This window comes from Musca autumnalis, unplaced genomic scaffold (assembly GCF_047663935.1).
Source record: "Musca autumnalis isolate F117 unplaced genomic scaffold, ASM4766393v1 scaffold_2, whole genome shotgun sequence".
In the NCBI taxonomy this organism is placed as follows: domain Eukaryota; kingdom Metazoa; phylum Arthropoda; class Insecta; order Diptera; family Muscidae; genus Musca; species Musca autumnalis.
Genome location: NW_027411755.1, coordinates 74499589 through 74524170, shown reverse-complemented (window position 1 = coordinate 74524170; position 24582 = coordinate 74499589). Strand labels below are relative to the sequence as shown.

At 32.6% G+C, this 24582-nt stretch overlaps 1 protein-coding gene across 1 annotated transcript; it reads left to right on the top strand.

The window, feature by feature from the left end:
- The first annotated feature begins 1954 nt into the window (after window positions 1-1954).
- LOC141394091 (short neuropeptide F-like) lies at window positions 1955-23054 on the top strand. Its single transcript, XM_073967938.1, has 3 exons — window positions 1955-2291; window positions 22236-22366; window positions 22431-23054. Exons 2-3 carry the CDS (start codon window positions 22255-22257, stop codon window positions 22916-22918), a joined length of 600 nt encoding a protein of 199 aa, XP_073824039.1. The 5' UTR covers window positions 1955-2291; window positions 22236-22254; the 3' UTR covers window positions 22919-23054.
- Window positions 23055-24582: the final 1528 nt, after the last annotated feature.

Here is a 24582-nt window from a genome sequence, read left to right as displayed (position 1 = left end):
CTCCACCAAAAACTGTCAACATAAGTCCATGTTTAGGTATAGACTCCATATAATGGATTTTCTGTATTATGAGGGTTTAAGCTAAAATTTTTAGCCGAACCAGCTGTAATCTGACATTTTAGGCTCTTAAGGGTCCCAACACTCATCCACAGAAAACTGTCAACCTAGGCCCTTGTTTAGGTATAGCCCCCATACAACGGTACCTCCCGATTTTCGGTATTTTGAGGGTTTTAGCTACAATTTTTAACCAAACTGATTGTAATTTGATATTGAAGGTTCTTAGGGGTCACAACACTACTCCAACAAAAACTGTCAACAACGGACCATGTTTAGGTACGAAACCTCCTGATTTTCAGTATTTTGAGGGTTTTAGTAAAAATTTTTAATCGAACAAGCTGTAATTTGACATTTAAGGTGTTTAGGGGTCAGAAAACTACTCCGCCAAATATGTCAACATAAATCCCTGTTTAGGTATAGCCCACATTTGAGGGTTCCTCCCGATTTTTGGTATTTTGAGGATTTTAGTTAAAATTTTTAACCAAACGAGCTGGAATTGAACATTTGAGGTTCCCAATGGTCACGAAAATTCTCCACCAAAAATCGTCAACACAAATCCATGTTTTGGTATAACCCCTATTACCAGGTTCCTCCCGATTTTCGGTATTTTGAGGATTTCAGTTAAAATTTTTAACCAAACTAGCTGTAATTTGACATTTGAGGCTCCCAGTGATTACGAAATCGTTCACATAGTCACGAAACATCTTGACCAAAAATAATAAACAATATTTTATGGTGAAGGGTAAAAAAAGTTTGGCCTGGCTGAACATAACGACTTTTTACTTGTTTAATTTTTATATTTTTTTCGGGTAAGATTGGATGTATTTTGGCATATATGATTCCATGTGGTTAAAAACTTCTCTATAAAAATTGTGAACATTGGCCCACCTTGTGATATAGCCCCCATATCACTCTACCACCCGATTTTACCTGACCGAATTGGCTAATATTAGGTATTTGGCATTCCCAGTACTCAAAAAAATCTACTCATAATATTGAGAAAAATAATTATTTTACATCAGTTCCGAATATATCATGATGGATGATATGAAAAGTTCGGTCCGGCCGAATATAACGTTTTTTATCTGTTCTTGTATAAGAAGAAACAACCACCGACTTTGTATAGAGCATCAGCTTTATAAGAGTTGCCCGAAAATTAAATTAAATTCTCTGCATCCTCTTAAAAATAATTTAATATAATGTTATTTCTGTTACGGTTGAAGACAAGGCCGTATTATTCCTCCTTATACAAATTGAAATTGACCAAAATTGTCATCCCTAAAAATGCTTAAATGAAATAAGAACATCAAAAGGAGACGTATTTCATTCATTCATGAGAACATAAAAGCTTAAGGACCGCCTACTGTACATATACATACACACGCATAGAGGGAAAGAACCCTGACGGATTAGATATTGAGAAAAAGTATACACAACAATGTTTTGGTGAGCAATTTAGATGCGTTTTAAAAAAATTAGTCTTTTCTTGTCAGCTACCAACTGAAATCCTTTCATAGTCTATGGTCTATGCGGTAATCTGAAGTCATTTCTTAGAAAACGACGATGTCTTAGCTGTAGATATCATGAAATCACCTTCTTGTCACTATACTTATACCAATATACACTACATAGACTTATATACATAATCCACATATTGAAAAGAAAATTTCACCACAAATATAGCCAATCCACCAACCATGCAAGAAGCTTTCATTGCATCTGTTTCCAATTGTTGTTGGTGATATAACTCTATTCAAGGGAACACTCATACAAACAACCACATTTACACACACATATGTATATTCTAAAAGGCAAAGCAACAGGATGTTCGTTATTTCGAATGCCGAAGGTTTTTTTAACGAATGTCGACAGACAGGATAACGGACATCATTGTATTGAATCTTGTTGCGTGTTGTATATAAACGTTTGGCTCTTTGGTCTGATAGACATTCGTTGTTAACACGTTGTCGCGAACGTTTGTTAATAACAAAGCGGTGGATTAAAGCGGTGGAATACTGAGAAACAGTTACATTTATTGAAACAAAAGAAAAAGAGTGATTATTGTGCTTTAAACCAAGTTGAAATTTAAATAAGAGAATTTTCTTTTTAATGTGTTTGGAATTAAATACATAAAAAAAAGGAAAATTTTAAAAATATAGAAAATTATTTTAAAAGTCTTAACGAGAAGTGAAGGCAAGCATTAAATAAATTAATTTCAATATTACCATCAAAAGGTAAGCTAATCGTTTTGGGAAATAAAATGGATATAAGCAAATTAAAATAAATGTGTTGAAAAAGTTTATTTATTAAAAAACTGACAAAAATGTCAGTTTTGAAATAATTGTGATTTTGGAAAACTTGTTTTTTGTATTAAAGCGGACAAATCTAATATATTTTTAAGAAAAAATAAATAAAATAAAAAATATTGAATAAATTAGAGTCAGTAATAACATAAGGTGAATATGTGAAGTGTTCTAAAAATATCTTTCTGTTTTAATTCCACAAAAAAAAAGAACAGATAAATAAAAGATTCAAATTCAAAATATGATGTGTGTTAAAAATATAGAAAGTCCAAAATAAATAAAAATATGAAAGGAATGAAAATGAAGAAGTTGACAAAATCTAAGGATAAAATATCGGATTTGTATATATTTATTTATTGACATGTTCATAAATTTATATTTGTATATGTGTTTCATAAACAATATTGTATTGCTCTTGGAAAATTTGATAAAAATTAAAATAGGCTATACTGTTTATTTGATTTTTTTTTGCGAAACAAGCAAAAGATTTTTATTTGAGTGGGAAATGTTATCTGTGTGAAAAAATTAAAAAATGTACATCCATATAAAAAGTGTTTTGTGGCTTATTATTGCATACAATTAACGATGCAAAATTAAAAGCAAAAATACCAAAGATCAATATGAAATAACAATTTCTTGGAAAGATTTATTTACAGAAAATTTCTTGTGAAAGCCATAATTTCTCAAAGACAAATTATGGCTTTCACAAGAAATTTTGTATATGCAAGTGACAAATTGGATAACGAGGATTTACTCCCAGAATTTTCTAAAGATTTTTCATTTTCCACGAAAATATAAACAAAATACCAAATGCTGTTAACGATTTATTCTAAAATGTTATCATTGCAACAAAAAATGAGAAATTTTCATTTCTCAATTTCACATGAGAATAAAAGTTTTTTTTTTTTTTAACGCGACAAGATTTGAAACCTGGATTTTTTTCAACGAATTTTTGTACTTGGGTTATGAAAAAATCCTAGTTTCAAATCTCGTCGCGTTCAAAAAATTTTTATTCTCATGTGAAAAAAATAAATTTCTCATTTTTTGTTGCAATGATAATATTTTAGTCTTTAGACAAAATTCTATAAACAAAAATTAAAAAAATTATTTTAATTAAAATCTCAAAAATAATGGCCTTCGCCCTTAAAAAGGAAAAATCTTAAAAAAAAAAATAAAAAATGTTGCTAGAAAGACAACGAATTTTTGTACATGGGTTAAGAAAAAAAATCATGGTTTCAAATCTCGTCGCGTTCCAAAAATGTTTATTCTCATGTGAAAAAAAATAAATTTTTCATTTTTTGTTGCATTGATAACATTTTAGAATAAATCGTTAACAGCATTTGGTTTTTTGTTTATATTTTCGTGGAAAATAAAAAAATGTTAGAAAATTCTGGGAGTAAATCCAAGTTATCCGACCTTAGAGACTGAATCAAAATAAATTAAAACCAGTAAGGAAAGGATCAAAGTCGGGCGGGGCCGACTATATGATACCCTACACCACTGTGAATATGTAAAATATAAATCGGAGCTATATCCAGATCTTAACCGATTTTGATATAATTTGGCACATTTATTTCCAGACCGAATTCAGTCACACATTCCAAATATCATTGAAATCCGACTTATATAGCGTGTTTGGAGCAACAAATACGCGAAATCGGCCGAAAATATATATGGGTGCTATATCCAAATCTGAACCGATTTCGATATAATTTGGCACATTTATTTCTAGACTGAATTTAGTCACACATTCCAAATTTCATCGAAATCGGAAATATATAGCGTGTTTGGTACAGAAAATACGTGAAATCGACCGAAAATATATATGGGAGCTATATCCAAATCTGAACCGATTTCTATATAATTTGGCACACTTATTTCTATACCAAATTCAGTCAAACATTCCAAATTTCATTAAAATCGGACGTATATAGCGTGATTGGTACATCGCATACGTGAAATCGGGCGAACATATATATGGGAGCTATATCCAAATCTGAACCGATTTCGATATAATTTGGCACATTTATTTTTAGACAAAATTCAGTCACTCATTCCAAATTTCGTCGAAATCGGACATATATAGCGTGTGTGTTACAGAAAATACGTGAAATCGGCCGAAAATATATATGGGAGCTATATCCAAATCTGAACCGATTTCGATATAATTTGGCACATTTATTTGTAGACAAAATTCAGTCACACATTCCAAATTTCATCGAAATCGGAAATATATAGCGTGTTTGGAGCAGCAAATACGCGAAATCGGCCGAAAATATATATGGGTGCTATATCCAAATCTGAACCGCTTTCGATATAATTTGGCACATTTATTTCTAGACTGAATTCAGTCACACATTCCAAATTTCATCGAAATCGGACATATATAGCGTGCGTGTTACAGAAAATACGTGAAATCGGCCGAAAATATATATGGGGGCTATACCAAAACTTGGACCGATATAGCCCATCTTCGAACTTGATCTTCCGACGGCTAAAAAAATGGTATTCCCCAATTTTCAGCGAAATCGGTCAACAAATGCGACCTGTATGTTGCGAACGGACGGACGGACGGACGGACGGACGGACGGACATGCATAAATCGACTCAGAAAGTGATTCTATGTATATCCCTAGAAGGAACTATGGGTCTATCTCGCTTCCTTTTGTATGTTACATACAAATGCACTAACACATAATACCCCTTACCACATAGTGGTGTAGGGTATAAATACCCACAAAATCTAGGAAACGTATGAAATAATGTGAAACCAAACAACAAAAGAGGAAAACTGGTTTGTTTGGATATTATTAAAAAAGTTTATATAATTTGGTTTAATACGAAAAATTAGAGAAAATTGTGTGGGACTCTAAAGTATTCTGCAAGGATTTTATAAAGAAACCTTGTTTTCCCAACGCGGAAGCTTAGTTTTTTATTATAATGACAAAATATATAAACATAAAAATCCTGTTGTTCGCGAAATTGTTTATTCTGTTGATGCGCCGCACAATGAAATCGATTTTCATTGCCAAAATCCCAATTTTTTGTCTATACCGATTATTAAATTATTAACGCTAATAAAAAGTACTAGTAAAGTTCTACCGATAGCAACAGTGTTGTCAACATTTATTTGAATTATTATTCATAATTTTGCGTTTTAATTTTACAGATTTTTGTCGGTAACTCACAAAACTTGTTAGTGAATCGTACTTCAGCATAAAATTGTCTGTTGGAATCAAAATACAGCAGGCAATATTTAATATAGAACTTTATAATTTGGAACAAAAGTTTCTATTACTAGGACGTTTGGAATTCGGTATGTAATATTCCTGTCGGTATAGGTCTACGTTTTGATATAACCCCCATACAACAGTACCTCCGGACATCAAAATGGCCGGAATATAATTTTTAGCCTTCGTTAGTGCTTCAAACCTTTGCCCCAGACATTTTTCAGTACAGGTTCACGTTTTGATAGACCCCATACAGCCCCGTAGAAAGGTTTGCGATATTTTCAAGATTTTAGCCGCATTACACTACAGGAATGAATAAAATGAAGACGAAGACTATAGTTGGAATAAACATTTATTTTTAGAGTTTCAGTAACATTATCCAACCGTAAAGGTTGAAATCTGGTTTCAATATAATTTATGGTGTAGGGTGTAGTAATTCTACCCAGTCGTTTTAACGCCGTTTCTACTTGTTTCAGCGTAAGTGACGTTATATATACAATAGAAACTGACAAAAGTTGTTACTTGGTCTTCGCTAGAGGTACAAACTTTTCTCGCAGAATATTTTCGGCAAATGTCGATGTTTCGATATGGTGTAAATATTCGTTTTTTCTTATTTTTTAGCTAAAATCAACTATCCTTGCAGAAAATTTTTCGATATGTTTTTTATCACATGGTCTTTGCTAGAGTTACAAATAAATCTTGCAGAATATTTTCGGCAAAAGTCGATGTTTCGATATAGTGTAAATATTCGTTTTTTGTTATAGCCAAAATCAATTATGCTTGCAGAAATATTTTGGTGAAGGTTAATTTTGTATGTCCAATGTTTGTCCATTTTTACACGGTGCCCTGCATTTTCTTGGTCACCGCTATATAGTAAACTATCTTTCAAATCTTCTGATGGCAGTACTAGAATATGTGAATATCACAATCACATAAAAATCTTTTTTTAGTTACTTACTGTTACAAATCATGAAATGAACACCGAAAACATTCCCAAATAATCCGCAAAATTCTTTTTCATTACTTTCATATATTTCAAATCAAATTACTTGCAGCAAACAAAACAATTTTTTGAACTTTCAAATATTTAGGTTGACAAAACAGAAGCATAAATTGTCACATAACGTTTTTGTACATACGATTCTCGCTAAAAATTTACAAAAGGGGCAAATACATATGAAATAAATAATAAAACCTCCAAAGAAATGTGTGGAAAAAACAATATTCTTCAAAATATTTTTTTTGCAAATTTTCGGGGATTTGTCGCGGTTTTGTTAGGTTTTATCCTTTTCTGCCATGAGACCATTCCGAATTGGCGCGAATTTTTAAAATCAGTTCCGCCGTTCTTGAGTTATACGCGTTGTAACTAATATCATTTTCTTTTATGTATGGGGCTTTCTGAGTGAAATCGGACGTTTTTTTTCAAAATGAGGTTTTTGATTACTTTATTTTTTGCTGTGTTATATTCACATTTTCAGATTTTTTTAGACCAACGGCTCCAGAGATATGGCGCCTTGAAAAAGTTCTGTAAAAACTATATGCAAAGAAATACTCATAACTTCTTTAATATCGGTCCAATTTGAAAAAATCTTTTTTGTGTGTTTTGTTGTTCTGTCAGCTATTTAATAAAAAAATGTTGCACAGGGGGCTTGGATGCTATATTCGCGATTTAATATTTAAAATCAATTTTTAAAAATGATTGACCCCTTCGATTTTCTTTAAATTTTGTGTATTAAACTACTACCAATTACAAAAATTTTAAGTCCTAGTTGGTAATGGGATTCGATTGATTACTATTTTTTGTTTTGTTTAGGAATTTATTTTAAATATTTTAAAAACTTGTTCATTTTTAGGTCTCGAAAATGGCTTAGCAATTATTGTACCAGCATTAGTGGGTATTACTGAATGAAGTTTTTGTGTGCCCGCGATAGGTTTACCAATTGAATATCTTAAATTCAAATCATCTTTCCTATTTAAGTAATCCTGTTCTGGAGAAAATACCACTTTGATATTTGGTAGATTACTCGGCTCGGATGCCCAGTCATATAATTCCAGAGGGTTAGATATCCGTGACATTTTCAAGATTAATGTCGTCTAATAAGTTGTTCAACACATTTTTTAGAACATCGATCCCTGGACATTGTAAACATCTCCCAAAATGGCATTCGGATGATGGCGAAGGACACAAAGTCAGTTTGAAGTAGTCATTATATAGTGCTAGAGACACTGGTTCGTCATTTGTTAATGCAGCTAAGTTAGCGTCTAACATCATGAGCTTAATATTCTGATGTGTAGCACACACACCACTAGATCCAGCAATAGGGGTGTCTTTTTACTTACTAAATGTAGCTGAAACATTTTTTTCAGCAACTTTTCCTTTATACAACTGTCAAAATCTGCAACATTAGTAATAATTATTACTAATTATCACGTAAAAAGACACAGCTAATGTTGAGGTCTCATAGACATTGGCCTAAAGCTCAAAAAAGTCTTCTTCTTTACAATAGACGCAAAACTTGAAAATCCGATACAATAATTAGGATATTGGTATTTAAATGTTTTATAAAGTTCTTTTATATTGCACAAAATAAGTCTTTTTTGAATGTGATGTGTTTGTCCGTCTTCATTTCTCACAGAAATAAAATCCTTTTCCCCAGGCAAATTGACACTAATGTCATCACTTTTGTAGAATTCGATAACTTTATTTTTATTGTCAGGAGATATGGGCCGTACTATAAGTAAGTTTTTTATTTTTAAAATCTTTAATAAATCAAACTCGTTTAAAAAGATGTTATTTACATTACTTTTCTCTGGAGCAGTCATAACACCTTACTTTTCCCTTAAATGTTTCGAAACAACTGCCATGTGTTTTGTTGCTCCCATGATGTCACAAATCTTATTTATGCTCCAAGAATCTGCTAATAATGTCAATATATGCATTTTCTGGTCACGACTAGTATTTTCATCAACAAATTTATCCTTTAGGTCCTTCAGCATATGTTGAAAATTCAAAGAATTTTCATAAAGATTCTCATTATGCTCCTCGATTAATTTTTTCGTATTTTTCTTTCAGATAGTACTGGTTATTTAAAGAATTTTCATTTATTAAACGTATATTCAATAAAGGTAAAGCTTTGTTTACGATTGGCAATTGCGTATCAATACTCAATTCAGAGGAAAACGTTGTTACAGTAGCAGCTTCATCTAGAAATTCATGTAAAGTTTCTTCTTCGCAGTGTCCATTAGTTTTTATAGGAAGTGGAATATGTTTTTAATGAAAATAAACGTTTCCTGCAACTGAACACAGATAATGGGAACGGCTTAAGCCCCATGCTTTTGCAACTGTGCAGAAGCTGGTCAAAAATCTTTTTTTGACCGATGCTTTAGAGGGTTGCAGCATACATTGATGCGACGTTCCCGTTCCATGTTATAAAGTATTTTCATTCATTTAACTTTATTTAAATCGAAATATTTTTCATAACGTTCCTGGAGTTTTATAGTATATCTGAAATTATAAATCTCAATATTGTCAGTCCAATTTAAATACACTGTGTGTAATTTTTTGAGTCATGTTTTATTAATCATATTCTGACACCAAAGTGTGATAGAATACCAAAAAAGAGAAGACACGTGTCTCGCCGTTTTTCCCTATCTCATCAACATTCGCGGTTATAGGCCTCCAAAGGCTTGAGGCATTGATGTAAAAAAGGGTCATTTGTCAAGACAATATCTCCCAAACCGTTAGGAAATTTGAATTTATCTCAAAGGCAAAGTTGTAACTCTTGTCTTTAAGAATAAAAATTGTGAACACGTATAATCAATCAAACTTCATCTGCAAGGCCAAAATTGCCAAGTTCAAAGTTCTTTTAAAATTTTTCTGTAAACTGATCACATTTCAAGCAAACAACCAACTACAGAAATGTACTTCAGATCTCTATAAACATGTTTCTAGTACATATGAGCTCTGTATATACGGTTCTTAAAGGTCAAAATAGCAAAGCAAATGGGATTTTTATCCTGTTTTCTCTGATTCTGGTCCACAGATGCTAAACAGTGCAATATTCAAGAAAACAACCAACTACAATAACGTAGCAAAGACATCAATGAAAAAGTTTCTGGAACACGCAAAATGTCTATGAACGGTTCTTAATGGTGAAAATAACAAAACACTTTTGAAAATATTCAATTTTTATACTTTACATCTATAAATTAAGGATACCGTCAACCTCATAAATGTACCTATGATTTCAATAAACAACTTTCTAGAACAATTAAGATTCTAGAAATGATTCTCAGGGCTAAAATCCACGAACAATTAAATTTGTTTTTAACATTTCCCCATCTCAGGTTTGGAAATAACAAATTGTTAAAAACTCAACGAAATTTCAAAGGTTTGTTATTTACGGACCTGAACAGGAAAGAATGATCTGAAATAATCGAATTTTGAACTTGAAAAATCGTTCCTAGAGTCTTCATATGTTCTAAAATGTTGTTTATTGAAATCTTAGGTACATTTTGTAGTTGACTGTATCCATAATTTTTAAATGGTTAAGTATCTTTGGACCGGAATCGAAGAAAAAAGTATACAAATTGAATATTTTTAATTTTTTTTTTGCTATTTTTACCATTAAGAACCGTTCATAGACATTTCGCGTGTTCCAGAAAGTTGTTCATTGATGTCTTTGCTGTTATTGTAGTTGGTTGTTTTCTTGAATATTGCACGGTTTAGCATCTGTGGACCAGAATCAGAGAAAACAGGATAAAAATCCCATTTGCTTTGCTATTTTGACCTTTAAGAACCGTATATACAGAGCTCATATGTACTAGAAAAATGTTTACAGAGATCTGAAGTACATTTCTGTAGTTGGTTGTTTGCTTGAAATGTGATCGGTTTGATAGCTGTAACCAAAAACCCGAGAAAAGACACGTGTCTTCTCTTTTTTAGTCTTCTATCACATTGTTGAGTCAGAATATGCTTAATAATTTTCATGTTGCACAGTGATTGGCCAAAAGTCTTAAAGTTAAAACAAGTATTTGGTTTAAGTTAATATAGCGTTTTTAGGTTCAGGGAGAAAAATGGAACGACGTGGGCCAAAAAATTAACTCTTTATGGACCAAATACACAATTGGTACCTTAACCCTTTGGGGACAAAAACTGGAAGGTCTGTTATTTGTCTACAGAATTGAAGGCGTCGACGTCCGACAAGTCCAGGAGCTTTTTTGCTGTGTTTCGTTTTAGTTTTAATGTGAATATGCCTTAAAATTATTGCCTTGAAAATCCCACAATATGATGTGACATATTTTGACTATAACTGTATTTATTTATAAAAGATTAGTACATAATTTGACTTTAGAACACAGCAGAATGCTGTAGACTCCAATTTGGCTAACATTATTTGGTAAGAGGTTTAACCCTGTCTTCAAAAAAATCAATATTATGGAAAATATGGTAACCTAAAAAATTTGTATAATTCTTGTCGAGCAAATTTACGCAAAATCACATAAAATTTTCAGCATTCGGCACGAGTTAATGAACCAATTTCAATTTTCACTTTCATTGCCGAGACTTTCAAAGCGTACATAACCTCAAAATGTTCTACTTTCTTCGAAAATTCAAAGTTAACACTTATTTAATAACTATTTATACACATAAATGATGATAGGAGGGCATTTTTGATAAATAGATATCGAATACTTTCTAATCAAATCGTTACTTATGCTAATATTGTGATTTTGTTTCACCCTGAACGTATACAAGTAAACATATTTCGTTAACAAGTTTTTGAAGATATTTGGATAATACATATTTGGCAGCCTACCATGTAATGGTATAATTTCTCATACAAAAACAAAATTTATTTTTATTATATTTGAAGTGTTTCTTACAAGAAAGTAACACAAAATAAGGGAAAATACAAAGTGCGGAATCTGACTTTTGGCCAGTAAAATGGGCTGTTTGACCTATAGTGCGTTGGTCCAAACAAATCTAAATGCACTGAAATGTTTTGCTGATGAGCGGCATCTAGGAAATCAAAAACCTCATTTTGAAAAAGTGTCCGATTTCACTCAGAAACCCCCATATATAGATATATGACACGGTTCGCCTTAAATAACATTAAAATGTGCTTATCCCTGGGAAGTTTTCGCGGATTCTGAAACTGCAATATTCATAGATAAGAAAAATTAAACAAAAATAACTAAAAAAGTCGCTGAAGGGATGTTTAAATAAATCGAGGTCAAAGATCACATTTTTAAATGTTTTTAGGTTTTCAGGATTTTGCTTGAAAACGGCAAGTCCTATCGAACTAGGACAAGAAAAAAGGTTGTAGCTGTGAAAATTTTCTTAAAAATTAATCTCTATGAGTTTTCCTAGGTTTTACAATTTTTGGATATACAAGTTCAAAATGGGTCTTTGTACAGACTCCATCGCCTGCTTTTAAAACAATGTCATGACTAGTATTTTCAGGAAGCAGGCGAGGAGGATTCGCTGTTGAGCTTCTATATTTCAAAAATGGTAAAACATAAAAAATCATGGAGGTCAATTTTTTGTAGAGAATTTCCATGTTAGCCTAAAGACTGTAGGTATAAATATATGAGAGCTATACAATACGTCTACGCGCACAATTTGTATAATGAGTTTTTTTTTTTTTAAACCACAGAGAACCATAAATAAAAATCTACTGCTTAATTGTTTGGACGTTCGATTAAATCCTATAAAATATCTCAAATTGGGAGACGCCGTAATATACAAAAAGTTGACTTATGTCCATAATTTTTTGTAGGAAGTTTTCCGACAGCTGACAGCTTTGAATGACAAATTGCAGCTAATTCAGTGGACGCAAGTAGCATAAACTAACAAAATACCTCAAATACCATTACTATACATATTAAATGCATCATTCTACAAACACGCTTTCAAATTTTGCTCCATCAAAACCTTACTAATATTTTAAATTTTAAATGTAATCTTCTCGTAAATATTTACCACATGAACTGATTAGAATAAATACATTTCTAAGTAAATGTTAGTACATTGTTAATATTGCCAAACTAATACTTTGTATGTAAATACAGACATATATACATATGTATACCCAGCAAACCAAATGTCTGATGTCCGACACGTCTGAACAATTTCCGATTTCTAAACGATTTTTCGGAGAGGAAATTGTTCAGATTTTGTACCGATTTCGTTCCGATTTCGGATCGAATGTCGAAAAGAAATTTCCTTTCCGAATTTCTCAAGGATTTTCTTCTGATTTCGTTACGAAATCGGACCGAAATCGATCCGATGTAGCTCCGACATTTCGTTCCGAAATTATGTCAACCACTTCATACAACTTTCGTTAAGATATCGGTACGATTTCGGATCAGATATCGGACGTATCGTCCGAATTTTGTCCCGATTTCGTTACGATGTCGGTACGATTGGTGTGCTGGGTATATACATGAAGGGTGTCATATATATATATTTACTGTTGTTTTAGTTTGCTATTATTTGTATGGTTTACCTTGAATTCAACACCTGTTGGTGTTCACACATTCAGATGTGTTTATAAACATACACATTCTTGCAATTATAGTTAATAGAACTATACACATATGTATTTGATAGCGTCTTTGTTGCAATCTTTATTGAATATAAATGTGCGTAGGTACACAGTTTTGTATAAGGTAACATCAAATATTGCATTGCAGTCAATATACGCAAATATGCCATTTAAGTAAGAAATCCGATTATGGACAGTTAACAAATTTTAAAATGCTTTAAGTGGGAAATTTACTTCGGTAAAGAAAATTACACCTGTAAAACATTGGAAAATTAGAACGTCAGAAAATTTTGTTCTGTCCCATAAAGCGATCGCTATCGTTGCATCTGACAAAACCATATTGGGCTTTAGAATGAAAATAAATAAAATAATATTAGCGATTATAGTGACACATTGGCCATTAATAGAACTTACGGTGAGAGTTAAACATAATAAAATAACTAAATACAAAACGTTCTTTTATAAGATTCTGTTTCAATTAAATTTTATGTTGATTTTACTACTAAGGTGTTTTGAAATAACATAATTAATAACTCAATTAATTTCTTAATTGTCCTAGTATAAGTTTTTAACTCGATGATAATAAATACTTTTTTTGGACATCGTTCTTGCTACTTATTGGAACTAGAATTAAAATATTTCTTAAACTAAATTTATCGCTTCAAAAGTTACATAGTTTTGACAACGAACAATGCAAATATCTCATTTCCAGAGTATTTCAGGCATGTAAAAATTCTCTACAAGTGGTGTCTTTTTCGTTCGGACTAGGCAATAATAGTGGGTGCCATAACAAACCCAATATGAATCGCCCTCTCCGAAATTAAAAAATATACATCCTATTTTCACCACGGGTGTCTCGTACATTCCCTGAAATTTTCAAGAAAATCGGTTCAGCGGTTTTTGAGTCTTCCTTCCCTTCCAAAATTCAACAAAATTTGTATCCTATTTTAACCGGAGGCCATCCTTGTACATTCGCTGGCAATTTAAGGCAAATCGGTTCAGTAGTTCTTGTAGAAATTACAAAAATTGAAATTTGAAAAAAGTGGACGTGGTCAAAATTTCGTTGCGTAAAAACCCAAGTCGGGTTATGGCGCACATTTTACAGAAAAAATGATCGAAATCGGTCTAGCCGATCTCAACTGATGCCATTACCAACGAACGACATTTGATTTTTATTTATATAGACTAGCAGACCCCGGTCCGCGTTGCTGGCCCGTCGTAATGAGTTTTAATGACAGCTTTTTATCGACTTTATGCTTGACAATCCAAACCGAGCAGGATTTTAAATTTATCAACAGATTTTGTCTGTAACCTTTCTTTTCTGTTACGGACTTTGTCGGATTATTCGCCAATTTGTGCCTTTTAGGATTTAATATCGTCCATGTCCCTGTCTTTATCCTAAAGCGATCCAATTATAAAAGTTAAAAAAATGGTTAAATCGAATTCTCCCGCTTATTTAGACTTTTATGCTTTAGCTTTTCATGGCTGACCACCATTTAAGTACATATATAGTTTTTCTTGATCGGGGGCGCAACGACCGTTGTCTCGAAAACTAATTTGCAACCTGATGCACTCATAACTTTGGCAAATATAGCGATTATAAAATAATAGGCCCCGAAATTCGTCTACAAATATATATCATTTTGGACCACGGGACATTCCATTCCATTCTGAAAATTAGGTTCAGTCGTTTTGAAAAAATAATGTTTTGAAAAGAGTCGGCGTGGTCATCATCGGCGTGGTCATCAGATATAACATATTAAAAAAGTGGGCTTGGTCCGGTATTTTGGCTCCAAATAAGTACCTAGGGTGCACGCAACTTCATCGCCTACCAAATGTATGCTGAAACCGATATAATCATGAGTGTGGCTTATACATATAGCGTTTAACAGAAAGGCATGGGGAAGGTACCCCACCTCTTCCGAAATTCATAAAATATACATAACAACGGCAAACATTGAGCTTTTGCTACAAATTTTATGGAAATCTCTTCAGTAGTATTGGAGTTATGACACATTAAAAAAACAGGCGTGGTCGGGCCTATAGGCCCCAAAGAAGTACCTAGATTGTAGATTAATCCGAAAATTTTTATTCCGATACATACATAATTTTAGCAAATATAACGTTTTTTTAAATATCGCATAAGAGTGGTACCCCGCCCTCTAGGGAATTCAATAAAATATGTAACCTGTTTTCGGGGGCGTGGTAAACTTTGCTTTCCAAAAAACCTAAGTTGCGTTATGACAGCATTTGATTTTTATTCATAAAGGTAAGGCGTTTTTTTAAATATACCTCTTCAAAATTCAAGAAAATATGCCTGTAGATTCCCTGACATTTTCAGGAAAATCGGTTCAGTAGTTTTGTAGATGTAACATATTTTAAAAAGTGGGTATGGTCAAGTCTTTGGTTCCTAAAAAAGTAGGTAAGGTCGGAGACACAACCACAACTGTCTCGCAAATTAACTTCCAAATAGAAACATTCGTAATTATTGTAAATATAACATTTTTAAAAAAGTAGGGTATAGTGGAAGTACCCCACCCTTTCCGAAATACAACTGAATTTGTAGGCTATTTTAAGCGGGGGTCATCTCTGTACATTCCCTGGCAATTTCAGTTCTTGTAGAAATGATAAAAATTTAAAATTGAAAAAAGTGGGCGTAAAAGTGGGCATGTTCAAATTTTCTTTGCATAAAAACCCAAGTCGAAAATAGGTCCAGCCATTCTCAACTGATGCCATTACCAACGAACGATAGTTGATTTTTATTTATAAAGATTTAAAAGTTTAGACAAATCGCGATTTTCGTGAAAATCCCTTCAGTAGTTTTGTAGATATAACCTAATTAGAAAGTGAGCGTGGTCGGATCTTAAGTCCCATAATAAGTACGTAAGGTTTGAGAAACAATCGCCATTGACTCGCAAATAAATTCCCAAACCGATACATTCGTATTTGTTGCAAATATTGCATTTTTACAAAAATAGGGCATAGGGGAGGTACCCGCCCGATCCGAAAGTCACAAAATATGTAGCCTATTTTTATCGGGGACCAACCCTGTACATTCGCTGAAAGTTTCAGGAAAATCGATTCAGTAGTTTCGTAGATATAACATATTTAAAAAAGGGGGCGTTGTCCAGTCTTAATGCCCCAAATAAGCACGTAAGGTCGGAAACACAATCGCCATTGACTCGGAAATTAATTTTCAAAGCAATACATTTGTAATTGTTGCAAATATTGCATTTTTACAAAAATAGGGGAGGTACCCCGCCCGATCCGAAATTCAACCAAATATGTAGCCTATTTCAACCGGGGGCCATCACTCTACGTTCCCTGAAAATTTCATTAAAATCTATTGAGTAGTTTCGTAGATATAACATATTTATAAAAGTGGGCGGAAAAGAGGGCGTGGCCAATTTTTCTTTGCATAAAAACCTAAACTGGACTATGACTAACATTTCCACAAAAAATTATCCAAATCGCTCCAGCCGTTTTCAACTGATTCAATTACCAACAAACGACAATTGAGTTTTATATATAAAGAAGATATAGCATTTTTTAAAGAAATAGGGTATAGGGCAAGCACCCCGCCCCTTCTGAAATTTAACAAAATTTGGACAATTTTGAAAGGGGGCCATCCCTGTACATTCCCTGGCAATTTTAGGATAATCGGTTCAGTAGTTTCATTTGGCGCACATTTTACAGATAGAATTATCGAAATCGGTCCAGCCGTTCTCAACTGATGCCATTACCAACGAACGACATTTGATTTTTATTTATATAGATATAATTGACAATTTTGACTTCAAAATATGACTTCAAATTATGTTTTTTTCTAACATCTACAGGTTCTGGTCTTAATAGAGAACTTGTTTTGACATCTAAAGTGCTCAGAATATGATAATCGAATTCGAATCGAAATTCGGTTTTTTATGGTCTGATACATAAAGCTAAAATACCTTATCTGGCAAAATTTTAAGCATCTACGTTTAAAAATCACCATCCTATACAAGAAATGCCAAAAGACGTAACAACGTACTGTAATTTTTATAAAACACAAAAAGGCGTAACCTTGACCATTTTAAAATTAAACATCATGAAAGATCAATGAAGTCTTTGATTTTTCCAGCAATTATTATGCCACAGGTAGGTTTAATTGCGCTGATTACGAAAGTGTATAATTTTCATGTGGAGCGCATCCGCTTATTCGGTTATTTGACCCGAAAGTCCATATTCAAAAACCGGATTAGACCCGGTTCTACAGATCCTATTACTACAAAATGTGTATCGTATGAAAGCTTATGGAAATACCTATCATATTGTGGGTTACTTTAGTAGTATCTCAAAAATGGTGGCTACTTTTCAAAAATCACAAATACTATTTTTGTAGTTAAGTCTTAATCAACAACTTTTAGCTTAGATGGTTTTTAATATGTCTTACAGAAAAAAAATCCATAATTGAAAAAATTGAAGATGATGACAGAAGACCTATGCCCTGATTTAAATAAACATCTAAAAACGCATATATGGAAAAGAATATGTTAAACGGCCAAAAGGAAGTGATTATTCGGAAAGCAATGCAAGACAATTGAAACCCGGATGTTCATCATCATTTTGTGAAGGCAGGTCGCCTCGATATTGCTCATTTTTCCAAGAGAAAGAACGAACGGAAATACTCACAATTTCTGACAGCAAAACGTACGTAACGAGAATGTTGAGACGTTGATAGGAAAACGTGTATATGCCGGGGCGATTTGAAAACATTAATGAGCCCTTCGCGTTTCTGATTCCTAGAATTGAACTGAGCAAAAAAGTCCACTGGACCATATGACTACGATGAAAATCGAGCCTCTGGATTTTGACTAGAAGTTTTTTATTGACGCTTTTTGGATATTTTGGCATATAGCATCCAAACCATTAAGATTTGCTATCCAACACAAGGACCAAATTGTAGCCAACACAATAGTTAAGAACTCTCTAGTACATCGCAAAAGTATTGGAATGCTCCTTCAGGCAGTTTTGGCCTCCTCATTTTTCGGAAAATATCGATAAATGACACTGTGCTACAAAAGTTGACCAGAAAAATATTCAAGCGTTCTGTTACAAAATTCTATCGTATAAAATAATAAATCGAAGTGACCCAAGCGAACAAAAGGTATTTTCGAAAATACCTTTGGTTCGTTTGCGTCACTTCGATTTATTATTTTATAATGGTAAAAGTAGTGACAATCTGGGATTTCTAGTGATCCTTCTTCTTTTTAAAGGGGTGAATATTATCTTTCGAATAAGCTATTATTTGTTCAAATCGGTTAATAAATGGCTACGTTATATTGGTTGATTCATATCAATACAATTACTTTGTACTTAAACTGAATTTCTCCTAATTTTCAAAATTAATATTAAGCAAAACAAAAAACAGTTAAAGTACAAAGTAATTATATTAATATGAATCAACCACAATAACTTAGACATTTATTATTTGAACAAATAATAGCTTATTCGAAACATATTATTCACTCCTTTAAAAGGAAAAAGGATCAATAGAAATCCGTTGTGAAAAAAGATAGCAAATCTCAATGGTTTGGCTGTTATATGACAAAATATCAAAAAACGTCAATAAAAATCTTCAAGTCAAAATCGGGAGGCTCGATTTTCATCGTAGACATATGGTCCAGTGGACTTTTTTGCTCAGTTCAATCCCAGTAATCAGAAACGCGAAGGGCCCATTAAGGTTTTTTTCCTTCCACACAAATCGCCCCATGCTCAAAATACACGTCGTTCCAATACAAAGAAAATTACTTTATTGGTTTAGTTAGACAAAAAGACAGTAGATCCTATAGTCAATAAACTGCGATCATTGGCTTATGATGCTAGCGGTATAATCTGTTTTAAAACTGATATCAAAGACGACTAACAGATTCTACCACAGAGAAGTTCCGGAAATTTTGAAGGAGTGCTCCATTCTACTTTTATGACAAAATTCTTCATGAGAATTAAAAGTTTCATTTAAATTGTTAGAGATCACTTAATTTATATTAACTATATTTTTTCCATAAATTGACATAAACAGCCCCCCTATTCATTAAATTTTTAAATTCTTTTGTTTTTGTAACAACTACAAAACAAACAAATGAAAATGTTGTAAAATATACAATGAGTAATATTTTACAACATTTTCATTTGTTTGTTTTGTAGTTGTTACAAAAACAAAAAAAAATTTAACAACTTTTGAATCGATAAAAGTTACAGAATTCCTATATTGAGATTTAAATATAGTCTTATACAGTTTAAATTATAAATAATTATAGTGATGTTTGGAATAGATAGTTCACCTAATTGTGGTTCATTGAATTATTACCGTTAGACTGGGAATTGAACTCAACACCTTCAGATTGCTTATTTAAAGTTAGCTTAACCGCGTAGGCCAATAAGTCAGTTCTAATTTGATTATAATTTTTTATTTATACTAGTTTCGTTAAATGTATATTTAATAAATTGTGTGTTACGTCTTTTAGCATTTCAAAATATGCTATACCAAAAGACGTAACCCACACAGCTCCTGAAATTCTAAGAAAACATTTAATTTTTTTCAAAAAATTTATTTCTTCTCTGTCTTATTTTTATTATTTTATAACACCGTTTTCATTTTATAACGTTCTCATGTAGAAGTTTGATTCTGTCTTTGCGACACACAGTGGGAAAAAATGCAGAAAATAAAAGTTGAACTTTTATTGTATGTATAACTATGATTACACTGTGCGACACAAAAAAATGACAAGAAAAATCGAGTAGATTATGAAAGTAGAGCTAAAAATATGAGAACGTGTATCGGCGTTTTTAAAGTTTACATCGGAAAGTAACCAAAATAGGCGGGGAAAATTCCGCCCATTTTTAAATTTTTCAAAATATTCGAGTTTAGATATCTTGGAATCCTTGCATTTCAGGTATATAGTGTCGTTGGGAACTTTACCTAGGAGGGTGTGGGAAATATTTTTGTTAAAAATTTTAACTCATTTCTAAGGTTTATTCCGTAAATGCCACCGAAGTAGGAGTGAGTCCCATCATTGTTGTTTTTTTGGACCACACCAAATTGTGCATGTGAGAGCCCATATGACGCCTACATTTTCACTGGACCATAGCCGCAGACCTCTTATGTATTTTCGCATACAATATAAGTAACCAATGGCTTATCCTAACTACGGAATTTAAGTTGCAATATTAAAAATACGCAATTTTGGCAGGTCCGATCTGGGTTTTTTTATATTTTTCAAATATATATTCACCACAAATGTTTTTAAAGCTGTTTAAATTCAACGCACAACATCTTCTGTATTAATTTATAATGAAATAACATCAATAATATATTTATATTTTTCAATCACACCGACAATCTGTATGAAAATTGGAAAATATGGCTCTAAAACCTATATATCAAAAACAAGTGCTGCTAATAATGTTATATGTTATGGTTACAGATTTCTTTTATTCAGAGACTCATAATGAAATTTTATTTGGAACATTTCTTTTTTTAACAATATTCCCAAAAAGTAAAGGATTTTGCTAGATTTTGATCCAGTATGGAATTATGTAAAATTAACAGTCCAAAATTAAAACATATAATTTCATCCTAATATATATTAATTTGTAATCTAATTTTTTTAAGGAAATAGTGTACATAGATTTATGGTTTATTTTGAAACTCATAGTGAAATTTTGTGTAGAATTTTTCATCCTTTGACACTTTTCACCTATAGCCAAGTTTTATATTACTTCTACGTATCAACTAGAAAAAAGAAGGAAAAATTTTTCATCAAAAAAATTGGGAAATACTTTCATGTTTTTTCAGCAAAATTGATACTGAATTTTCATGCTACAGAATGTAAACAGACATCTAATTTCTTTGGTGACCTATAGTGAAATTTGACGAAGAATATTTTTGTCTCTGACATCATCTCTCTACAATTATGTTTTGTGGGACAATTTTGAATAAAATCAGATGAAGTCCGACTTTAATCCTAAAACGTGTTTTTTTATTTTTAGAGATTCCTGGCGATTAGACAAAAGTTACAGATTTGGTGTATTCTGAGACCTATAGTAAAATTTTATGGCGAACAATTTTGTAGAATATTCGGATTTGATACGATCACATTTTTAATGAGTTTTTGAAAGATTTTCGAAAAAAGGACAAAAAATATCCCTTTGATGAACCGCATGAGGGTTAAAATTTTTAACAAAAATATTTCAATGTTGAGGATTAGTTTGGCTTTAGGTCATTCGAATAAAACAATGTTTATTTTATTGTTTGTTCTTTAATTTTTATTGTTTCCAATATTTCGACTGTCATCGACAGTCATCTTCAGGGATATTATGTTTGTGAGAGAAGCTACAGGTTTGTTGCACTGTCTACGCTAAACCGTTTAGCGTAGACAGTGCAACAAACCTGTAGCTTCTCTCACAAACATAATATCCCTGAAGATGACTGTCGATGACAGTCGAAATATTGGAAACAATAAAAATTAAAGAACAAACAATAAAATAAACATTTTTGTTTTGCATTTGTATTTTTTCAACAAATGTTTTTTATTGTCACTATTACACACCCAAAAGTAAACAAATTCTAATTGCAATTTTAATGTTTTGTTTATGGTCATTTGTATCTTTGCATTTAAATTGGATAATATGTGTCAATGATAACAATGTTGTAGATTTTGACGAGAAAATGTGTGATAATTACAATGATGTTTGTATTGTTGTCAATGATTATCTTGATAAATGATACCACAATGGTATTACAAATTGTATTTATAAATGAAACTTCTCAATTGATATTTTACTTAAAATTCTTTTTATTGTGGGAATTAATATATTTCTGGGGGAAATGACACATTGTTTGAATTTTTGCTATTTGATCCAAAAACACTAAATACGAAATGTTATGATAAACAGTTAATGGTAACACGTGCCATCGAAGCCATATATCGAAAACAGTTTTTAGTTAGGACGTTTTGAAACAACTTTCTAATTATTCATACTGATAATTATGAATTGTAAATGAAAGAAAATTGTTTATTATTCCTAACGATTTGTATTCCTTTCTTTTTCAGATTTACATGCTGTATTAAAATGCACTTCCAAAGTCAATTATTGTGTAATCTTCTATTTGGCACATTTTTAATTATATTGATGCACAGTTCCGTACAATCTGCTGCAGCAGATATGCCAATGGGTGGAAGAGGTTAGTTATCACAAATTTATCTCTCTTCTATTTAACATATCTTAATTCTCTTCCTTTTTAACAGATTCTCTTAATTCATTTTATGAAAATCTATTACAACGTGAATACCAGTTACAACGTAAGGCCCAAAGATCGCCTTCGCTAAGGTTACGTTTCGGTAGGCGCAGTGATCCGGATATGTTAACTCAACTACCCGAAAAACGTTGGTTTGGCGATGTAAATCAGAAAACCATAAGATCTCCCTCATTACGATTACGTTTCGGTAGACGTAGTGATCCCACAATGCCATTACGTAGTCCTTTTGATTTGCAAATGAACTCTCTACAAAATGATGATGCTAGAAGCACCGACAGCACCAACACCGACAACGATGATGATTATAATGAGATATTCGATAATATTTACGAACGTGTCGTACGTAAACCACAGCGTTTAAGGTTTGGCCGTAGTCTACCCAAGCAACATGATTTGTCGGCTGTTGATAATACAGAAAATAAAAATGGGAAAGATTCTGTAATAACAATTGCCGGTGATAACGATAAAACATTTTAAAGGAATTATATACAACAAATTCTCAAAACAATAACGGAACGACATGAATGAAAAGAAACCAGTGCCATCGCGTTTGTTTAGGGGTTACATGTTGAAGGAGGATAAAAAGGAAACAATGTGAATTTAGTTGAGAAAGGTAAGAATACTAATTAAAAGTGTTTCTGGGGAGCTGAGATTTTGGAATACCTTGAAGAAATTTAATTTTTGTTGCTCTTTGTAACTATCGAGATCTGTACTATAATGTTATTTAAATGAAGAACGGAACTCCAGAGACATATTTTATTATGGAATAGTACTTGTTCAGATTCAGAATAACATCTATCAGGGTTAACGATGGTAGAACCTGAATCTAAAATATCTGGATACATTACGATATGTATACCGCATAGATGCTGTGAAATTTCAGATGGTGTAAGGTTAGGGAATTCTGGAGATATTACTCACCTCTAGGGGAGTAATGTAATAAGGTGGCACACTGTATTATATGCGTCTGCTAGAGTTCGGCAGTGGGTTTGTAGTTAGCTGGAGAATAGGGCAGTTTCACCACGGTCGATTAAATACTTGTTATAATTCGCATAACAACTAAATTCTGTCACTTGATCCACAAATATATGATAGATTGAAGACCAGTTGTGGTATTCTCTCACGCATTTTTCGGTTACCGACAAAAATCGGTCAAATTAAAACGAAAAATTATGAATGAAAGTGACAACTTTATTTAGTGACAACTTTATTTGTCGTTTTCTCGTTAATTACTTACTTACTTACTTAGCTGGCCCATTACAGAACATTTGTTCTATAGGCCGAACTAAGAAAATATCTCCAATTCTCTCTATTTGTTGCTTCGCTTTCTGGAATACCGCGCCTTTTCATCTCATCATCCACTTGTTTGCGCCATCTATTCCTTGGCCTGCCAATTCGGCGTGCACCGCCAAACGGTCCGTGTTTATATACCTTTTTAGCGGGGTCATCATCGCTCATTCTTATGATATGGCCTAGACAACGCAATCGCTGCATCTCGATACGTTTAACAATATTGATGTCGTTGTACAGCAGATACAGCTCGTGGTTCATGCGACGTCGATATTACCGTCAACGCAGATTGGTCCGTAGATCTTTCGAAGAATTTTTCTCTCAAACACACCAAGCACTGCCATGTCTGCTTGCGCAAGTACCCAGGCTTCGGAGCCATACATCAGCACGGGTAGTATCAGTGTTTTGTAGAGCGTTATTTTTGTTTGACGAGATGTGGCTTTGTTTTTGAACTGCTTACTTAAACCAAAGTAGCATCTGTTGGCCAATATAATTCCTCTTTTTATTTCACAACTGATGTCGTTTGTTGTGTTTACGGAGGTGCCGAGGTAGACGAAGTCTTTTACTACCTCAAAATTATAGGAACGAACTTCCACAGTTGGTCCGAGCTCAATGGACGCATTGCGCGTCGACACCATCATCTTGGTCTTCTCTCACCGTTTACCGCCAGACCCACTTTAGCAGATTCTCTTTCGACCTTCATAAAGGTATCAGTTGCTTCTTTTACTGATCGGCCTATGATGTCTATATCATCAGCATAAGCAAGTAACATGTGACTATTGGTGTAGATTGTGCCACTTCTTTTGACGTTTGCCTCTCGTATAACCTTTTCCAGCAGCACGTTAAAAAGA

Bases quoted from the DNA above. Each gene is read 5' to 3' on its own strand.
- LOC141394091 (XM_073967938.1), top strand. From the start codon at position 22,255: ATGCACTTCCAAAGTCAATTATTGTGTAATCTTCTATTTGGCACATTT. The intron at 22,367-22,430 runs GTTAGTTATCAC...CCTTTTTAACAG, and splicing joins TATGCCAATGGGTGGAAGAG to ATTCTCTTAATTCATTTTAT.